The sequence below is a fragment of the Xiphophorus maculatus genome, chromosome 20, assembly GCF_002775205.1.
Source record: "Xiphophorus maculatus strain JP 163 A chromosome 20, X_maculatus-5.0-male, whole genome shotgun sequence".
Taxonomy (NCBI): Eukaryota; Metazoa; Chordata; class Actinopteri; order Cyprinodontiformes; family Poeciliidae; genus Xiphophorus; species Xiphophorus maculatus.
Genome location: NC_036462.1, coordinates 30,248,000 through 30,266,560, shown reverse-complemented (window position 1 = coordinate 30,266,560; position 18,561 = coordinate 30,248,000). Strand labels below are relative to the sequence as shown.

The 18,561-nt window shown below is 39.4% G+C and overlaps 2 protein-coding genes across 2 annotated transcripts; both read right to left on the bottom strand.

Moving 5' to 3' along the window:
• Positions 1-5,496: 5,496 nt before the first annotated feature.
• Positions 5,497-12,186, bottom strand: arl8b (ADP ribosylation factor like GTPase 8B). The gene is made up of 7 exons (XM_005803709.3): positions 11,970-12,186; positions 9,464-9,544; positions 8,367-8,440; positions 8,192-8,285; positions 8,036-8,103; positions 7,822-7,892; positions 5,497-6,999 (listed from the first exon to the last, which is right to left on the bottom strand). The coding sequence occupies exons 1-7, from the start codon at positions 12,090-12,092 to the stop codon at positions 6,950-6,952; spliced, it is 561 nt and encodes a 186-aa protein (XP_005803766.1). The 5' UTR covers positions 12,093-12,186; the 3' UTR covers positions 5,497-6,949.
• A 42-nt stretch (positions 12,187-12,228) lies between these two features.
• On the bottom strand, positions 12,229-18,114 carry LOC102226574 (N-acylethanolamine-hydrolyzing acid amidase-like). Its single transcript, XM_014470490.2, has 11 exons — positions 17,939-18,114; positions 16,432-16,596; positions 16,180-16,303; positions 14,785-14,875; positions 13,946-14,031; positions 13,688-13,860; positions 13,558-13,620; positions 13,410-13,476; positions 13,299-13,327; positions 12,619-12,688; positions 12,229-12,472 (listed from the first exon to the last, which is right to left on the bottom strand). The coding sequence occupies exons 1-11, from the start codon at positions 18,112-18,114 to the stop codon at positions 12,449-12,451; spliced, it is 1,068 nt and encodes a 355-aa protein (XP_014325976.1). The 3' UTR covers positions 12,229-12,448.
• Between the last annotated feature and the right edge of the window lie 447 nt (positions 18,115-18,561).

Genomic DNA, 18,561 nt, shown 5'->3' with positions numbered 1-18,561 from the left:
ACACCCTCGACATCAACTCTTCATTAAATATACATAAATCCATCATGGTTTAATAAAGAGGACTACAGTGAATCTGCTGTAAAATGCAGACTGATAAATACCCAATCTATATGTAAATATGAGGCATATGGGTGGGGGGAGGGAATCAAAATGAAGGAAAAAAAATGTAATAACTACTCTATTTGATCAGAACCCCAGGAGCTAAAGTTTTGATTTTTTTTATTTTTTTTTTTAATGGAATCTGAGGAGGAGAGCCGCACCGGGTAGGTGAGAGTGTGAAAGCGTTCACACGGGAGCCGACTATCTGAGGGGCCACCGGATAACAGAGTGGGCCTGTAAGATTACTCTCACCCAGTGGGAATGGAAGCGCTGCATTCTGGAGGTCTCAGCAGCTTTTCTGCACTCCCACAATCACAGGAGAGAGGAGAAAGTTGTGGATTACAGCCAGGCGGAAATAACTTTTCTTGTTCTGCGCCTAGGCGAACAGCAGCGGCCTCGAAAACAGAATCCCTTCGGGAAACGTTGGCTTTTCGATTTTCGATTTTAAACGCATTTAACCATTTCGGGGTTGTCCATCTGTTTGCCCAAACAAAAACAGAAGAACACACACAAAACTTTGAAAAATTAGAATGTCAGTTAAAAAGAACTGCTGAAAAGTTTGTTTTTTTTGCCTGTATCACTAACTGCATAGTATTAGCATTGTACTGATCTCTCCCATAGCTTAAGTAACTTTAAATCAACACACATTTATAGTTCCATGCTTCTTTGCTGAAGCATGGAACTTCAGAGCAAGTAACCATTGACACTAATGGGAAACATTGAATATAGATTATGTATACTGTCATTAGCTTTTAATAATAGTAGTTAGCCTGATCACTGCACCAATGGGTGAATTCCACTAGTTTTTGACTCAACTGTACGATGGGTAAAACAGGCACATACAGTACAGACCAAAAGTTTGGACACACCTTTCTAATTCAATGGGTTTTCTTTATTTTCATGACTATTTATAAGGCAATAAATCCCACTTATTAACCTGACAGGGCAGGTTGACCTATGAAGTGAAAACCATTTCAGGTGACGACCTCTTGAAGCTCATCAAGAAAATGCAGAGTGTGTGCAAAGCAGTAATCACAGCTAAAGGTTGCTACTTTGAAGAAACTAGAATATAAGGGGTATTTTCAGTTGTTTTACACTTTTTTGTTTAGTGCATATTTCCACATGTGTTATTCATAGTTTTGATGCCTTCAGTGTGAATCTACAATGTCAATAGTCATGAAAATAAAGGAAACTCATTGAATTAAAAGGTGTGTCCAAACTTTTGGTCTGTACTGTATAATGCACTGCTTTGTGTTTGTCTATCAAATAAAATCTCAGCAAAGCTCATACTTTGTAAACATAATGAGTTATAAAAATTAATTTATAATGTCCACTTTTTTTGGATGAAAAAAATAATTGTTTTTTTTTTTAAATACTACCTTTAACGAAAAGGTTAAAGGTAGTATTAAAATTGATTGTTTAATCAATTTTGGATTATCAATCCACAATGACTGCTACTTCGTTCCAAAATTGAAGTCCAAACATGAACGTTTTTAACAAGACTAAGCTTAAACATGGTTAAATTAAGAACTCATTTAACTCAATATCATAAACGACAGTTAATGGCCGCCATAAAGCTGCAAAGTGGAGGGACGACGTCTACAGAGCCCTGTTACACTGGATCATTACAGGGCGTGTTTGCTTGTAACCATCTGTCTTTAACAGGGTGTAGAGCGCTGAGGAATGATGATATGTGCCATGCGGCCGCGAATGAATCATGTGGCATTCCGCACGGCGATTAGTGCCAAATTAAGGTCTGCGCAGGGGAACTGAATGAAGTGCTTGCAGATGCCTGTCAATCCCAGTTCTCCAAAACACCTAACCCCAAATCTGCACTTTTAACAACTCTGAATAACATCAGTTTCTGTCATCAAAAAACACACAAAACAAGTCTTTTAGATCTCTGGATAAATGAATGGGGAGGAAAAAATCACTTATTAAATTTGGATTTTAAAGTCTCATGAAGTATGCGGTCATGTGGTCAAAATGGCTCAGCGACCAGAATGCTCAGGGCGCCATTCTATCAGGGGGTGGCACAAGTGGGACCACAGTGTGTTTTCTTTCTTATTTGCATGGGTTGACACAGTGTTATGCTGCATTCCAGTTACCCGGGAAGTGGGTTTGACATCAAACCCGAAGTTTCTAGTTATTCTAGTTAAGAAGTCGGAATTTCAACATGGTGAAGCCCGTAGATATTATTTCCAAACACTCTTTCAAATGTCATTTTAAGCTCTACTTTCCATAAGCAAACACCACTTTTAATTTAGCTTTATAGTTGGTGACTGTACATGTAACATTGATTTTAGAAGGACTTTCACATGCGTGTCTTGTAAAATAAATATGTTTCCATCACATCTTACTGCTGTTGATGCGAGGAGCGGCCATATTGAAATGTGAAGTCTCCCTTATAAGTCATAACTTGGGGTAGTTGGAGTTCCTCCCAGTTCCCCAATAGGAAATTCAGTTTCGGAAGGTGTTCTAGTGTTCAAGTTGCACACATCTGAAATCAGTGACACTGGATTCCTTTTTGGTACTGAAGGGCTATTTTGATCTATTTAACGGAAATTGACTAACTTTTAGTTCAAATTTAGCTATTTAGCCCATATTTAGTTTAACTCTTAGTTTAACTCTAAACTGGACAGACCTAAAGATTTAGATTTCTCTTGAGTATCAATAAAGTATTTTGGAATTGAATGATTTCTCTGCACTTTTAAAAAGCAGAGGGAAAAAAAACCCAAATGTGTTCTCTACTTTGTGAGAACAAAACAAGACGTATCGGGACCGATTCTTCAACAATTGCATTGATTGTCTTCTCATCAAGATTTTTAAACCTGCACCAACTCACCAACGCAATCGCAAGATGCATGTTCTCGTCTTATAGGGATCCAGTGAAATGCTGCGTAGCAGTGTTGCGAATGTGCAGTGTAAACACTTCGACCCGAAAGTCTCAGTGCTGGAGGTAAATATTATTGCAGGCATGTCTGGAAGAAATAAAAACTGTTTATGGTGACACAGCCAAGTGGGGAGGGAGAGGAAGGAAGTGGAAGTGCTTTAGCCTTGATGGAGGCAGTTCAGTCAACAGAGCAGGCGCACGCTTTTGATAATTAACAACGTGGTGAGTCTCTGGTTGAAAAGAAATTATGGAAGGCTTTTCTTTTTCAGTTTTATGGTGCTCGATTAAGCAGATTTGTCAAGTTGGACTTCTTTCACCAAACTGAATGCCAGCAGGCTCTCCGTGACCTTTGGGACGCCACAAACTCTCCAAAATAACAAAAGGCTGTCAGTTTTCTATTGCTTATTTCCAGGTCCAGTCATTTTGAAGTGGACACACCCCTGTGGCTGCACATTGTAAGCACAATAAGAAAATAAAATCGTGCTATTAAGGATAAAGATGAATCTGATTTAGTCTTCATGGCTTCTGACTTTACAGCTGTTTTAAAAAGCACAAGTCTGACTTTAGACAGGCCAATATTTGTTACTGTCTAAGAGCTCTTGGTCAGGTGGGGTTGATGTTTCTGATTATACTGCTGAGAACAGACTTGTTGACAGCTGAGCTACACCCTTCTTAGCACATCCATCATGATTTGACAGAGAAGATTCATCAAAGAGAAAGATCATCTCTGATGGAGCGCCTAATGCTCCACTTTGAGGAGGAATCTTGTCATTTTGGTGATGGCTCGTTCTGTAGTTGACTACTAAATGTATCACTACATAATGAATGAAACTATATGTCACACCTTTAGGCCACCTCTATGACCTCTTCTCTGAATAAATCTAAGTACTGTTCAGCCGCTAGGCTTTTTGCTCCAGCTGTAAGCCACGTTAAAGAAGCCAGTAATAATTCTGGAGCGATGCTGCATTCTGTGGGTTTCATCAGGCAACACCCACGTCTGTCCACACCTTCCACCTACCAACACGGATACAACCAACGCCTGCAGATGTTCATTTGACGCCATGTTTAAGAAATTAGATTAATAACAGTGTTCCTGTTGAACCAACACCACCTGGAAAGGACTCTAGTTATTGGCCCCCAGTTGGAAAACACACTTGCGTACATTGACACATTTTTTTTTTTTTTTACAATAAAGCACTACGTGTTTGGATGGGGGTTAGAACTATTGGTACCGTTTCTGCTTGTTCAGTATCCACACGCCTGGAACGTCTCTGCATGTGAAATCATTGGGATTTAATTTGACAGATCATCACAAAAGTGTGTTTCTGTGAAATGGGACAACAATAAAACACAACATTTTTTAACAAATCAATATTTGAAACGTGCACTCAGCCTGTTACATTGACACATCAAAATAAAGTCTAAAGGTATAAGTTGCCTTTTGAAATAGTCTAATTACTAGACAGCGTGTATCCGCATGTAATTTAAGGTCAGTATAAAAAATATATTAAGTTTATCAAGTTGCCATGTTAAATGTCAGTAAATGAAGTTTTCACAAACTTATTGGTAATTAAATTTCATGTAACAAATTATTTTTTTATTTGAGCTCCATTCTCTTTTATCAAGGTAGTGCATTTCTTTAAAAAAAAAAAATATATATATATATATATTAAAAAGGTGCCAGTAGAATCAATATGTAAACAAATGTATGGTTGAGATGCAAATAAAAAAAATCTGGACAGGCCGAAGGGGTGTCTCATTGGTCAAATTCAGATTATTAAAAATAATGATTAAAATGCAGATCAAAACATAATATTCATTTGCACAATGGCCCAGTCTCACATCAAGCTTCTGTTGTTAATTTTCTTGCACTGCACAATTATGCACTACTTTTTGATTACAAAAAAAAAAAAATAACTCAGTGATGTTTATCAATTGCTACAGGAAGTTAATGGGGCACGCAAGAAACTAAATCAGCAAAAATATGTCTGAGCAAACGTCAGGAGAAAGAAAATCAGAAAATACGGTTGTTGTTGAAGAAATAATAAAAATAAAAAAACAAAACACTGAATATTGAAGAACAAGAAAAAAACATCCCGATATGTGACGTACATTACAAGCAGACGACTTTCCTGTCAAAGTAAAAAAGAAAAAAGAAAAGAAAAGAGCATTTGGCATTTGAACAGCGAGTAAAAATGACATGTACAACATGGTTCAATGTGTTGCAATGAATAGTTAGAACAAATGGAAGTGGAAGAACTCATCAGTGATACAGCAGAAAATGTTCATGCAACTGTATTCTCTCTTTGTCTTGAAAACTGCAAACAAGCCACGCCCTTTCAGCGACTGCTTTCATTTTGCTTCAAAAATCACTTTCAAAAATATTCCATATATTATTAGCTTCACGGCCGCTTGCCTCTCCATTTCCGTTCCAAAGCCCTCTGCTGCCATCTAGTGGCGAAACAGCAAAATGACTCTTTCACAAAAGACAGTACATGTCGGAAATCCTTATAAATAAAAACAAAATTTATTGGCAATCACAGGGAGATAATGCATGACATCTACAGGAGCATTTATTCGAATAAAAATGCTAACGTCTTATTTACAAAGTCTACCAATGAGTGTGAGCAAGCCCAGCACATGCAGGTACAAATAATGCAAATAGGCTATATTTATATCACAGGTAACAAAAAGCTTTCTGCAAGTTGAGCCAAATGAACAGCTCCCTCCTCCCTCACTGCTTCTGCGGCGGTCCCAACAATGGACGCATGGACTACATGAGAGAAAATAAGAGTGATGTGGGCGTGGCTATAGTGGCATCCTGCAGGGACATGATTCCAGAGATTTAAGCACAAGGAGGAAAAAAAAAACAAAAAACTGATTGAGATACATCAACCAGGACGATAGTGGTTAGACCGATTAGTCTTGTTAATAAAAAGCAAACCCGTGAAAATGAGAAACGTTTAATCTGAACAGGGGTGACTCAAACGAGGGAGAACCTCGCCGTAACACTGGCTTTCTGTTAGCCGACCCCTACTCACCTTGAGAGAGACACCTGATTGGACTTGCGCCGCGGCCCGGCTCTTTGCGTAAAAACACTCCCATCAATCTGTCCAAGCTTTCCACGCCACAGACATAACTCAAAAAGGCTTCCAGATGCCTTGGGCAAGCATGAGAAAAGTAGCATCTTCTCCTCCGTTCTTCGTCGTCAGACATCGTGACGCGCTTAAGTGATTTATGGGGAGCTTAAAACGAGATTGTCTATAGGTGCTCTTAAGATAGGAGTCTTCCAGGAACACTAACCGTCTGATTGGGACACTTTTCGCAGTCAAAGGCACTTAAAATTTGGCTCGGGAAATCTTGCACACCGAAAACCCTTAACCTTTTAACGAGATTTAAAAGTTACGTGTAAACTTGAATTTAAGACACCCGAGTAGGAGACGCTTTCAAATGCCAAGCAAATTAAGAAAGTTTTTCCAACGTCGCAAAAGATCTGGATTTAAAAAAAAACAAAGACAAAAGGAATAGGCAACCGTTGTCGTTTTGGCAAATAACTGCTCAAAGATACAATCACTAAATGCCGCGTATGCACTGAATGTTGATGAGGAACAGAGTAGGCGGTTGATGTTTGGGAGTGGGGGGGACAGCACGCTGTAATACCATTAGCTTCCTGGACATCATTAATGAGAGGAAGAAACCTCCTGACAAGGTCTGTCGGATGGTGTTTGGTGTGGGGGTGGGGGAGGGGGTAGTGCTGTACAGGAAGATACACATCTACGGTAGTGTACAAGGGAGCGGTAGTGAGCAAAGAGAGCTGGATTACTTCACAGAGGCAGTGCAAAGGGTGACTGTTGACGACCCTGGACCGAAGGGTGTGTGGTGTGGGGGCCGAGGCCAGCGCTGCGACAGGGCAGAGGTGGTGTTTGGGTGGGGGAGGAGGGCAGGCGGATTGCTTTTTCAGCTTCTTCGTGACTTTGAATGCTGGATGAGCCACTGCAGTGTGATATCTGAGGTCAAAGGGAAACATATTGATGCTTTAGTTATTGGCATTACTAAGAGAAGACAATGTTTTGAGTCAATAGTTGCGTTTCTATTGAGCTTAAAACTGTGCAAATTGGAATTACGGAAACAAAATTCAGTTAACAGAAACATGCCAATGCAGAAAAAAACAAACAAAAATTAGGGGTGCACCGACTGCAGTTTTCTGATCTTTAAAAATAAAAATATTATCTACCTCTGAAGAGGTAGATAATATTGATTTCACATGCAAATGTCGGCCAATCGATGATTTCCTAAACTTAAGCAAACTGGGGCCGATTTAAAAGTACACCCATATTATAAATGTAAAGATAAACCTGCAGACCTGCAGAAACTAGGTCAAGAAAAGGCTTTATAAACAAAAACTTCAAGCAAAATAAAGGTAACCCAAAAAAAATTCAAATTGGTATTAGTTGGAATCAGAATCTGCAAAAAAAAAAGAAGAAAAAAATAAAGTGACTGGTGCAAACTGCTCAAAAATGATTTCTTTATTGCTTTAGCCCCACTGACTATTTATGGACAGAGATGTTATTAGGTCACATTTAGACTACATCTAGTTTAATCTTTATATACGTAAAGACAAACTACTGAACTGCAGAAAATATATCAAGAGAAGACCTTATAAGCAAACACTTTTTGAGTAAAATCAAAAGTCGGTCAAAAAACTGCAGTCAGTGCACCCCTACAAAACAATGTCATTTTTCTTTAGTCCCACTGACCAACACAACTGAATGTTAAGATTCACGTCTGGCTTTCAACTTTGACCAGACAAACATCCCTCTGATATTTACCTATGTTGTCTTTCTCTTTGCAGGACACAGAGTAGCAGCAGATCTCCCGGTCCTGAATGGCAGAAAGGTTCCTGCATAGATCAGGACGGTACGTTTAATAAGGAGTCAACAGGAAAGCAAAAGAACAGACGGACGTTAACTTCAGAACACAACATGTGACATGTTGTCGAGTGCTTCAGAGCCACAGTAACTAAATAAAATAAGCATTCCTCACATTTTTTCAATGAGCTGCTTCTCATCAAGTGCGTTGGGTAAGTCCCGCTTGTTACCGAGGACTAAAACCTGGAGAAAGGAAAAGGAAGTTTTATCAGAACCCCTTTGTGATAAAGGCTAACGTCATGTTTTACTCCGAAGATCAGACGTTTCTCACAGGAATTCCTTGTAGCTGTGGTTTCTCTAAAAGGTTGTGTAATTCGTTTCTGGAACCTTCTATTTTCTCTCTGTCTGCTGCATCCACCATGTAACTGAAGGAACAAAACCGAGACATTATGAAATGTTCCTGCTGAACTTTTGCCTGGCGTTCTAGCAGAACGGCGGTAGCTTACACGATAGCGTTGACCCCTCGACAGTAGCGCTCCCACATGCTCCTGAAGCGGGGCTGTCCGCCTATGTCCCATATCTGAAACGTCAGAGCGCAAAGTCAACACCAAATGTTTGCTCTGTATGAGCCGGTTGCTGCTCTGTACGTTGGGAGGTCATCTGGAGGCATCCTGAGAATTCTTGCTGTATGCAGAATCTCACGATTTTCAACTTCACTGAGACAGAACAGTAACCCGCTGGTCAGAAACTCAAGTAAAAACACATTTTTCCAGTCAGTGAACGCGTAAACCATAAAGAAAGTCAGAGGAACTGCAGAGACGTAAGAATGCATTTAAAAAAATAAAATAAAATAAACAGTTTTTTGTTGTTCATTCAGGATTAGATTAAGAAATCAAGATTGTGGGTGACCAGGAAGCCAGGAAGGCTGAACATATTCCAGTAACGTTGCTTCGTTTTAACCTCTTGAGCTTCCAAACTCTATCTGTTGGATTTGGAAATGATTTTCAGTCCATTTCCAATAATACAAGAACACATTCTCAAAAATCAAATGTTAAATTCTAATGAACATTTAACACCGGAACTGGAAAATGTCCTAAATAAATAAATAAATAAACAGAAACAACAAGTAAAATGAATTTTGAAGCCTCTGTAAACAAAACTGTCCTTCCTAAAAAGAGCTAGCTGAGACCAAAGACAAAATAAAGACTTTTGTCATCTGGTTTTTGGTAGAAAGTGAGAAGAGAGAAGAACAATAAGTCATGCAAATGGAAATCATTGAACCAGGTCTAATTTATCAAGCGATTAATTGATTTATTGTCACAGGGCTACAGAAAACTCTTATTTTGTTGACTTTTAATCTCATTGTAAACAAGACCAAAAACATCCAGTGACTTTTGCGCTAAAGCACAGAAAGGTGCACCAATTTGGTGTGACTCATATCCTCACCTACAACAATCAAGACTGCTTTCTTGTGCTTTATTAAAATACTGCACATTTAGTTTGTTGTTGTGCTCACAGTAGAATTTGTTTCATATTTCCAACATAAAATCAAAAGCCCAAATCTTTAGGAAAACAGAAATTGGCCCCATGTTTACTGGCTTACCTTTATTGTTACGTTGCCTTTAGTGACTTTCCGCATGTTGAAACCGACTGTGGGAATCATGTCTTCACTGAACTGACCCGACTGTATGAGAGAGAGAGGGGCGAAAAAAAGCACAATATGTTAGAGAAAAAGTGGATGACTTGCATCTCTGAGCAAGTCGTCATGGTGCCATTTGATCTAAAATCTATGAGTGAGCAGGATTGTGGATATGAATTAGATCAGTAATAGTTTCTAATCGATGGGCATAATTTCCCCCTAGCTGCTTTGGGAAATGTTTTACCTCCACTAATCACCAGTATGACGGCTGGTGTGATGTCATTGGTCTAGGAAGGAACGCCTCCTCAACGTTTTGTTTCTGTACATTCTAGTTTAAACACATTTATGAGAAGTTACAAAACCAGATGCTTGGCTAAAACCCAGTGAGTATGCAGGACTGAGTGAGGGGGGAAAAAAAGAAATCTATATTTTTAACGTTTTATGGACACGTCTTCATCATCTGAACGTTTTTATAGAGCGAGCTTTATGCTGAGACCGTCTTTTTGTCTTGTGGTACAAACGGCTCAGAAAGTCTGAGGGCGAGCAGAGAGAATGGAAGACAAGTATTGTTGTCAAACTGACCCACGCCTGCAGGGAAAAGTAGTTCTACAAACAGACTCGCGTCATTTTACTCACTTATGAATATTATAATATGTTTTTGAGGTATTAAGTGAACTGGATAAACCAGTGCCAATTTAAACAAGCTCAGGCTATAATCTAAATGAGCCAGAATAGCACCGATATGCACAATATGTAGAGAATTTACTCCCCCCCAATCAGAAAAACAACAATTATCCTTGATGTTGCTAAAGTTGCATAAACTATTCATTTTTACCATTATAATCAGAATTAGAGTTGCACCGATTGTAGATTTCTGACCGATCACCGATTTTTAGAAAGATTTTAACATTCTAATTTTGGCAGATACAGATTTTTTTTGGTCTGAAAACTCATTGTTTCCCATGCAAGCATCAGACAATCTGCCAAAATTAAGAAAGCTGCGGCTGTTTGCTGGTGCACCCCTACTCATAATTAAATGTAATAATACTTTTTAAACTTATTGCACCAAATATTAAAGATTTTTGTTGTCCTTCTCTTCACACAGTGACAAGTCTAATAAGCTGGTGTCGGATGGATAATTATGAATCAGTTCCGGTCGCTAGCCTGCAGTCAACTACTTAACATGCAGCTAGAAGCTACCTTTGTGATGAGTGTGTAGTTTCCACACCTGTCGCTGCCTATGTTTTTCTTTTTCCTACTTTTGCAATCAGAAATATTTTTTACACTTTTCTCTTTTCTTGTAAGCAGGAAAAGAAAAAGAGAAAAGTGTATTATTAGCATTCTTTCAGGCAGCTGGTAGGCAGTGCACTAATCTAGTCTAAAGGTTAAGAAACTTTAAAACCTTGGTAGCCTGTCATAACGTTAACTGGCCTAAAAATCTAACATTTCTGTTTTGTTTTCAGCTTATACAACATGACAGTACATTCTGAAAAGAGTCTAATCAGTAGATTAAATAAGAGCCGATAGTGAAGCTCGTCTTGAACTTGGGTCAAAACAGCCCGGCTAAGACAATGCAGTAAACATTTATGAGGGATGCATTTGAATAGAAGCATAAAAGTAATTCAGTTGGAAACCACAATAATTCAGAAAATAGAAAATGGAGTACTGAAAACAACTCTGATCAGCTGCCTGGTGTGACGTCAGAGACATGTGGAGGGGGGCGGGGAGGGGCTGACAATGACATGTTTTTCTACAGGTGACTGAGAATATGTCACATTATTTTTGATTAATTTTGCAGGAAAGTCTGGTTGGTACACCTAAGCAGCTGGATAACCTTTAATTGCGGGACTATTGCCTCACACCATTTCTTCAAACTCGTTTAGCCTTTCCTCTAATTCCTAAGGATTACTAAACAGGTCCAACTGCATTGGAGAGTAGCTGGCCAGAACTGTGACAGTGGGTGAGGTGAGCAGCATTTCTTGGTGGAGAATATAAACAGGTGCTAACAAAAACTCAAGAAACACCCGGCACTAAATGAGCATAGAGTCTTCTTCTTTTTTTTTTCTCAAGAAGAACCTAAAAACTTATGGTTGTCAACTTTAGCCCCGGTCACTCCAGAGCAAACATAAACGGCCTGTTTTCAGCCAGGAGCCCAGACCGGTGTTGTGGACACACTGGGAGCCGCTACAAAGCTGCGACAGCGCGGTCACATGACCCGGCGTATTAGTAAGCACACAGTCATACCGAGAACTTCGTCATTCTCCAACACCAGCTGTTTCAAAGAGTTACTCCTCCTGCGCTTCGTCTCACGCAAACACAACCAAAAGCATCTTTTCTTGCAAATATGTTCCCTCCCACCCCCCGTCCTAGAAGTTGCAAAAAAAAGATGTATTGTTTTAGACACCTTCGCCCTCTCCCAGGTAGTAGCCTGGGCCCACTTTATGCGTCTTCGCTAACGCTGGCTACTTACGGCAATCACGTTGACAAATGTGGTTTTTCCAGAGTACTGAAGTCCGACTAACGTGAGCTCCATCTCTTCTTTCCAAAACAGCGACCGGAACCAGTCTAACAGTCTGTTAATGAGGGCCAGCATCTTGGAGGAGTCAGTAACCGCAGTCTGTCGCCGTCTGGAAGAAAGCCGCTAACTACTGCTTTGTCATATCAGGTGACCCACAGACAGGCGTCCGCTCCCGCTTCTTCTTCGCCTCACGTTCTTACCAAACCGCCCCTCTATGCTGCCATCTAATGGTGGCAACCATTTTTTTTTTTTATCAAACATTACATTCATGCCGAAGGGGAAAAATAGAAAGAAACCACAACATTCACTAATTTTTTTTACTTTTTTTTTTTTTATTGATCTTTTGGGATAAAGCCAGATGTCTCTGTAAGAGTTGTATTAATTTTATTTTCAAACATTCACTCATCACTCCCTGCTCCTTTTTGGTCACTTCACTTGGTCTTCTTCGGGCAGCCCTTTAGAGAGAGAGAGAGAGAGAGAGAGAGAGAGAGAGAGAGAGAGAGAGAGAGAGAGAGAGAGAAAGAGAGAGAAAAAAAATAGCGTGAGTTGTGTGGAATAATGCCAACCATTTTCAATAACATTTTAGATGTAATTGCAATACCTTCTGTCTGAGAACTGCAGTGTACTCCCGCGGGGTTGCTGCACTCATGATTGTTGTGTAGATTGTAGTTCTGATGGTTTGATCAAAAACATATAGATACACTGTCACACATCTAACAAGATGTTTAAGGATGCGTTTATAGACATTAAAATATGACTGAAACACGGGTACAGATACGCCTTAAACATTTTTACAGGTTTTTCATATTGCAACCACAAACTTCAAGCATTTCTATTAAGATTCTAGGTGTAGACAACACAAAGTATTGCATAATGCAGAGGTTTCAGGTTTTATTTACAGATATGTCATGACAAATGCAGAGTGCATTCACATTCAACCTAAATAAGTTGAATGCAAAATCACTTTTTATTGCAATTCAGCCTTCTAAGGTATAGCTCTCTTTTTCCCCACTATTTCTATAGATTTGTGGAATGCATGACCAGCATTCACCGGTTTTAAATTAACTGCTTTTTATTCAGATGTCAGAACAATTCTGTTAATAGACAAATGAATGTTTTGATTATATTGTGACAAAATTTGAAAAAGCTAACGAGGCACAAACATTCCTACATAGGTTGATGGCCGTTGCTGGTCTGTGTGGTTCTTCACCACTTTAGCAACAACAACTGCTGGGTAACAAAAGACGACAGGAATAAAAATAATAATCATTTCACCCTCACCTGAGGCACACACGAGGCAGAGACAGAACCTGGAGAAAAGTGCTACATTATTATATTAATCCACATATTCATAAAATGAGCTGTGACTCGCATGACCTCTTCACTACTTGCCTGGTAAAGTTTATCCATACATATGCGATTTTGGCCCACGGCATCCAGTTTCTTCCTGACTACATCCCTAAGAAGTGATCACGTGACAGCAGTGTAAGAATAGAAACCAAATATCATGGATGTGTCATCACTCTGTGAGACGACTAACCTTCGATTGACTCTTTTAGGAGGAGGAAGCCAGTGGTCAAAGTTCGTCTGCACTCTGTACCATCTAAGCAAACGAGGAAGGGTTACATGTTGCTTCATTGGTGCTCCGACTCTCACCAGATTCTCCTCACCCTCCATTTAAAGGCTCCAGGGGCCAGATGTCAGCGGGGCCCTTTTGGTCTCTGGTGATGACGACCCCCTCTCCCGCTCGCACCCCGCCCACGATGTAGTACACCCCGGTGATGAGGGGGGTTTTGGACAGACGTGTGACTGCATCCTCAAAGTCTTTGGCCTCCTCCAGGGTCTGCGTGAGTACCACACCAACAATTTGATTTCGACGTGATGTCATGCCGCTTTTCTTATCCCTCAATATTCTGTAATTTACTCACCACCCTAACAAGCCAGCTGACCGGGAAGTTGTGGACAAAGACGGCAGACACAACATTCTTCCACCAGTTTGACCAAACCTGCGTTTCTTAGGAATGAAAAATAAGTTTAGGGATGAACAGGCATGACAGTAAATGCGTTTCAATTAACTATAGAATTGCGCAAATTGAAGTTAGGAAGATAAGTATGCTTAATGGAAACACGGCAATTAAAAAAAACCCTCATGTTTTTTGATACATGACGAGGAAGGACGATTTCAATATGGCTGTTTTCAGCCATATTGAAATTTATGAATTTTACCAAACTACAGTGGAGACACTATTTTCGCATCACGAGTCACATGATCAAAAGCCGGATGTTGCTACTGATGAAATGTCGAAGGCGACGACCGGAAGTAGCAGGAGGATGTTTTTTTTTTTAAACAAAGTGCCACTGGCTCCACCAGAGCTCTCCTAGAATCGCACAGCTCATAAAAAGTTGTGTGTCATACGAACATGTTGAATCCATAGCTCTTCTGTAAAATCGCAGGCTACATTTTCCCCAAAACGCCGCCTACGTAGCCGCTCCCAACTATAGGGAGTCTGTCACTCCAATTCCTGAAGAAGACGGTGACGTCTTGGTGAGCACTAGCGCCATGGCTGAATTATGAACACCGTATATTTTGTGTAACTATTTACTTCCGTCATTGCTATTCCATGACTTACCAAGTGAACAAGCTTATTTATGTGATTTTAATTTCAATTCTTATTTAATGGAAACACTGCACATGCGAAATTGCAGTGTTGCTAAGGTTTTTCAACTTAAGCAGAAAAGATTTAGCAGCTACTGTCAACAGTCTTACCTCGCTGGTTGCCAGACACAGTGAACTTGTATGGACTCATTCCGGTCCAAAGCCCCACATAACCGGCTAGTGACGTTCCAAAGTACGCTGGCTAGAAAGTTGCATCAACGAAAGAATCACACAAGCATTTTAGTTCACCAGCTATAATTTAATATCCATACAAATATGTTACTATGTGTCACTCATCCAGCTTCAGGTGCTAAATGAGGTCATTTAGCCAACTGTGTTTTGAAGACTAGCCTGCTGTCGTCTAGTAAGCTAACAGCAAGGTACTGCTCACCAATACAGTACGCAAACTCATAGTTAACGATAACTTAGGCAATAATTTCTGTGAAAACGAATGCAACATGAATATGAACACAGCTACCGTGCTAGCTTTTTCTTGTTTTCCAACAAGAGAAATAAACAGGACATGATTAGCTTATTGCTTATCCACCACAGCCTTTAAGACATTTTTTTTAGCTAGTTTTCACCAAACATTGTGCCAGGAACTGCTGGATTAAAGAAGAGACAGAGAAGTCCATTATCATAATGTCCATGATAATGTCCATCCATGATAATGATGGACATTATCATGGACATTGATAATGTCCATGATAATGTCATGGACATTGAAGCTAGGGATACTTAGCTTCAACACTAGCTAAAAAGTTATAGTATTCATTTGATGGTTGAGGAGCTAACTTTGTAACAAACAGACAATTTTATCATTCACAAAAATGACTAACAAGCTATAAATTCTTATACACAAAAATATCTGAGTTATTTCTTTAACCATAATGCTGGTTTAATGCTGTTGAGACATATGTTGGGTAAGCAAGCAAAAGTTGTGACTAAGTTTGTTGGTTAGAGAACATACTAGAAGGAGCCTCAACATTTTTCACAGGCCACCATAATTCACTGACATCACTGAACAGATGTTCAGTGGATGACATAAGAGACAATGCATAATAATGTTAATGTCAGTTGGTTATGTTACTGCCATTATTCCACACCAGAAAGCCAGTTAAGATAACATTAGCCTTTAAAATTTTGGCCAATAATATCAATAGAGAGGCACAATTTAATAAAGTGTAATAAACTAAGTATTTAATTGTTGAGACTGCATCTGACCCACTTTAGATTTTTTGCAAAGCCAAATTTGTTTGACAATTAATTGGGTTGAAGCATACTCTCTGACTTGCTTGTTTGTAAAACTTTTTCTTTGAGATAAGACACTTTTAAACTGGGGTTGTGATTTTCAGAACCTTCCTGAAAAGCTAAACCACCACTTCAGTATTTTGAATGCTGATATGAATTTGACATTGTGGTAACTCAAAATCGGGAGATTACTTTATGATCAACATGGCTCCTTTAACAGTTCTGTTGCTTAATGAGTATAAACGCATATCATACCTCCCCGTTTTTGAAGAAGACAACATTCATGGTTAGATTCCTCAGAATTGAATGTGGAAAATCAAAATTCCTGCCGTGGTAGATGTTCCCGTTCTCGTCCTGAGCCACGATGCTTGTGCAGTAACTGCGGATGGAAACAGTGGATGAGCCTCGTGAGCTTTCTGACATGTTGCTTTCATTCCTGCTTAGACGTGAACATTTGAGTCCTGGATGTACTCACAACTATATGAACAGACATGAAACGTTACGTACGCAGTAAATTCATACGCAAAGTTGAGGATGACGACATCAGCGAGGTTCATTTTCATCATGCTGGCTATTCCACGGATTTCCCCAGCGTACGGCTGGGGAATGTGTTTTTCCAGGGACATCACAATAGGACTAGTTGCCTTATGCAGCCAGTTTGGAACCTGTGAACTATTGACATAGATAAAAAGCATCGTGGTTATTGTTTACATGTGGATAATAGAAGATATTGTCTCCGTGTCTAAGGGTGAAGGCCTACCAATGGACACAGAATTTTCTTTTCACAAAATAAGTTCAACAAATTTTGAATAATAATAATGATGATTGAATAATAATCTGTCTGTTGCTAGTACACACTTATTTATTTATTGTCACATTTGAAACAATGATGAAGTTTGAAGTGTTCTACACGCACAAATGACACAGCACCCTGCTAATTGAAAACTGGCGTAGCATTAGCTTGCAGGCAGAGTGAGCAGAGGCACCGGTTGGACATGGAGGACTTCACTAATCAGTCTTTTCTCTGCGTTGTACAAACAGGGGAAAGAAAATCCATAGATGTACACTAGAAAATGTTTATCCGTCTAGATTTTGCATCCTTGGGACACAGGTAGCAGCATTGAGAATTTCAAAGTAAAAACCAAGACTTTCACACCAATTTGCTGTTTCAAATGCATGTTGCAGCTGACTTTGATAAGTCCAGCACGTCCAAATTCTAGACAAGACCAAGACCGTTTGACAGGGAAGACACCAGGTAGCCATTTCTACCAACTATTTTTTGTAGTCCACAACCCACAGACAAAAAGTGCTAGGTCCCACCTATAACCTGAAGTCATTTGCTGTTAGAACCAAGATGGAGAAGCTTTAACTTGGGTCAAAAAATTGTGACCCAGTTTGTGGGCTAGAGAACAATCCATAAGAAGTAATATGTTGACTATTTCTTCTTCAAGCGATGCATTTAAGTTTAAGTTCAAACCAGCCACGGGAAACTTTTTCTTGTTCTGACGTCTCCCAAAAGGCCACACACACTACAGTCAAGGTCACATTTCTGATGTTTTATCCGATGAGTTACCAAGATTTCCGAAAAGTTTGACACAGTTTGATGTCCTTTCAGAGTGATTACGTGTCAACAAATCTCACACCATTAAGATAAAACGGTGTCCTGTAGGACATCCAAAGAAGCTTGGAATAATTTAACACAAATAGTAACTTGTGTAACAAAGGGAACAAAATAGCCCGCTCCATTTATAGAATATTTCCTGGCATAATAAATATAGTAGAAAAAAAATTATATACAAATCTACATCTTTACCTCTCTGTTCTACAAAGGTGTTTATGAAAACTAAAATATTAAACTGAGCTGAAAACTTTTTTTGAATGCTTAGATGTTGCTTACATTCCCTCAGTCTGTGTGTTTAACATTTTAAGCCCACTTTCTTTTATTTATTCCAAACTGGTGTCTACATGCGTAAATGTGTGACTTTTATTTATACACAAACATAAAAGGACTTACCTAATGAGGATCTGTGCAGCTTTTTTCATTAAATCTGTATTAAAAGCTTCCTGAAGATGCTCCCATCGCTGTTCCGGACTCAGGTCCAGATCGACGAACACTGTAGGCGGCCGCTGAGCCCACAGAGGCCCAGAGGGTCCGAGCAGAACCAGCAACACTGAACTCCACAGCATCATGACTGCGAGCTGTCAGTCAGAGGAATGAGCTGCCTGACACAGAACGAGACTGGCAGCTTTAAGCTGATAATGAAACGCAGCAACAAACCAAACCGCCTTCCTTTAACAGGTTTTCATAATAAAATAGAGACGCGGGTTAAGATGCGCAAACTCTTTGGGTCAGGGTTGATATCTGCCAAGGGGTTTTCATGGTGAGGCGTAAGAAATGCTTGATCCATATTTGCAGAGCGTAACATTCATTTAGGAACGTCCATGTTTTTTTTTTTCAGTTCTTAGATTTAATATGTACTTTAGGAATGTTTTAGATTTTTCAACTAGGTGCTTTTATTTTCTGAAACATGATAATCGGATCTACACAACGGTAATTCTAATGATACCACTCCCCAGATCTGATTTAAAATGAATTAAAATATCTGGATTTTTTATTTTATTTTATTTTATTTTTTT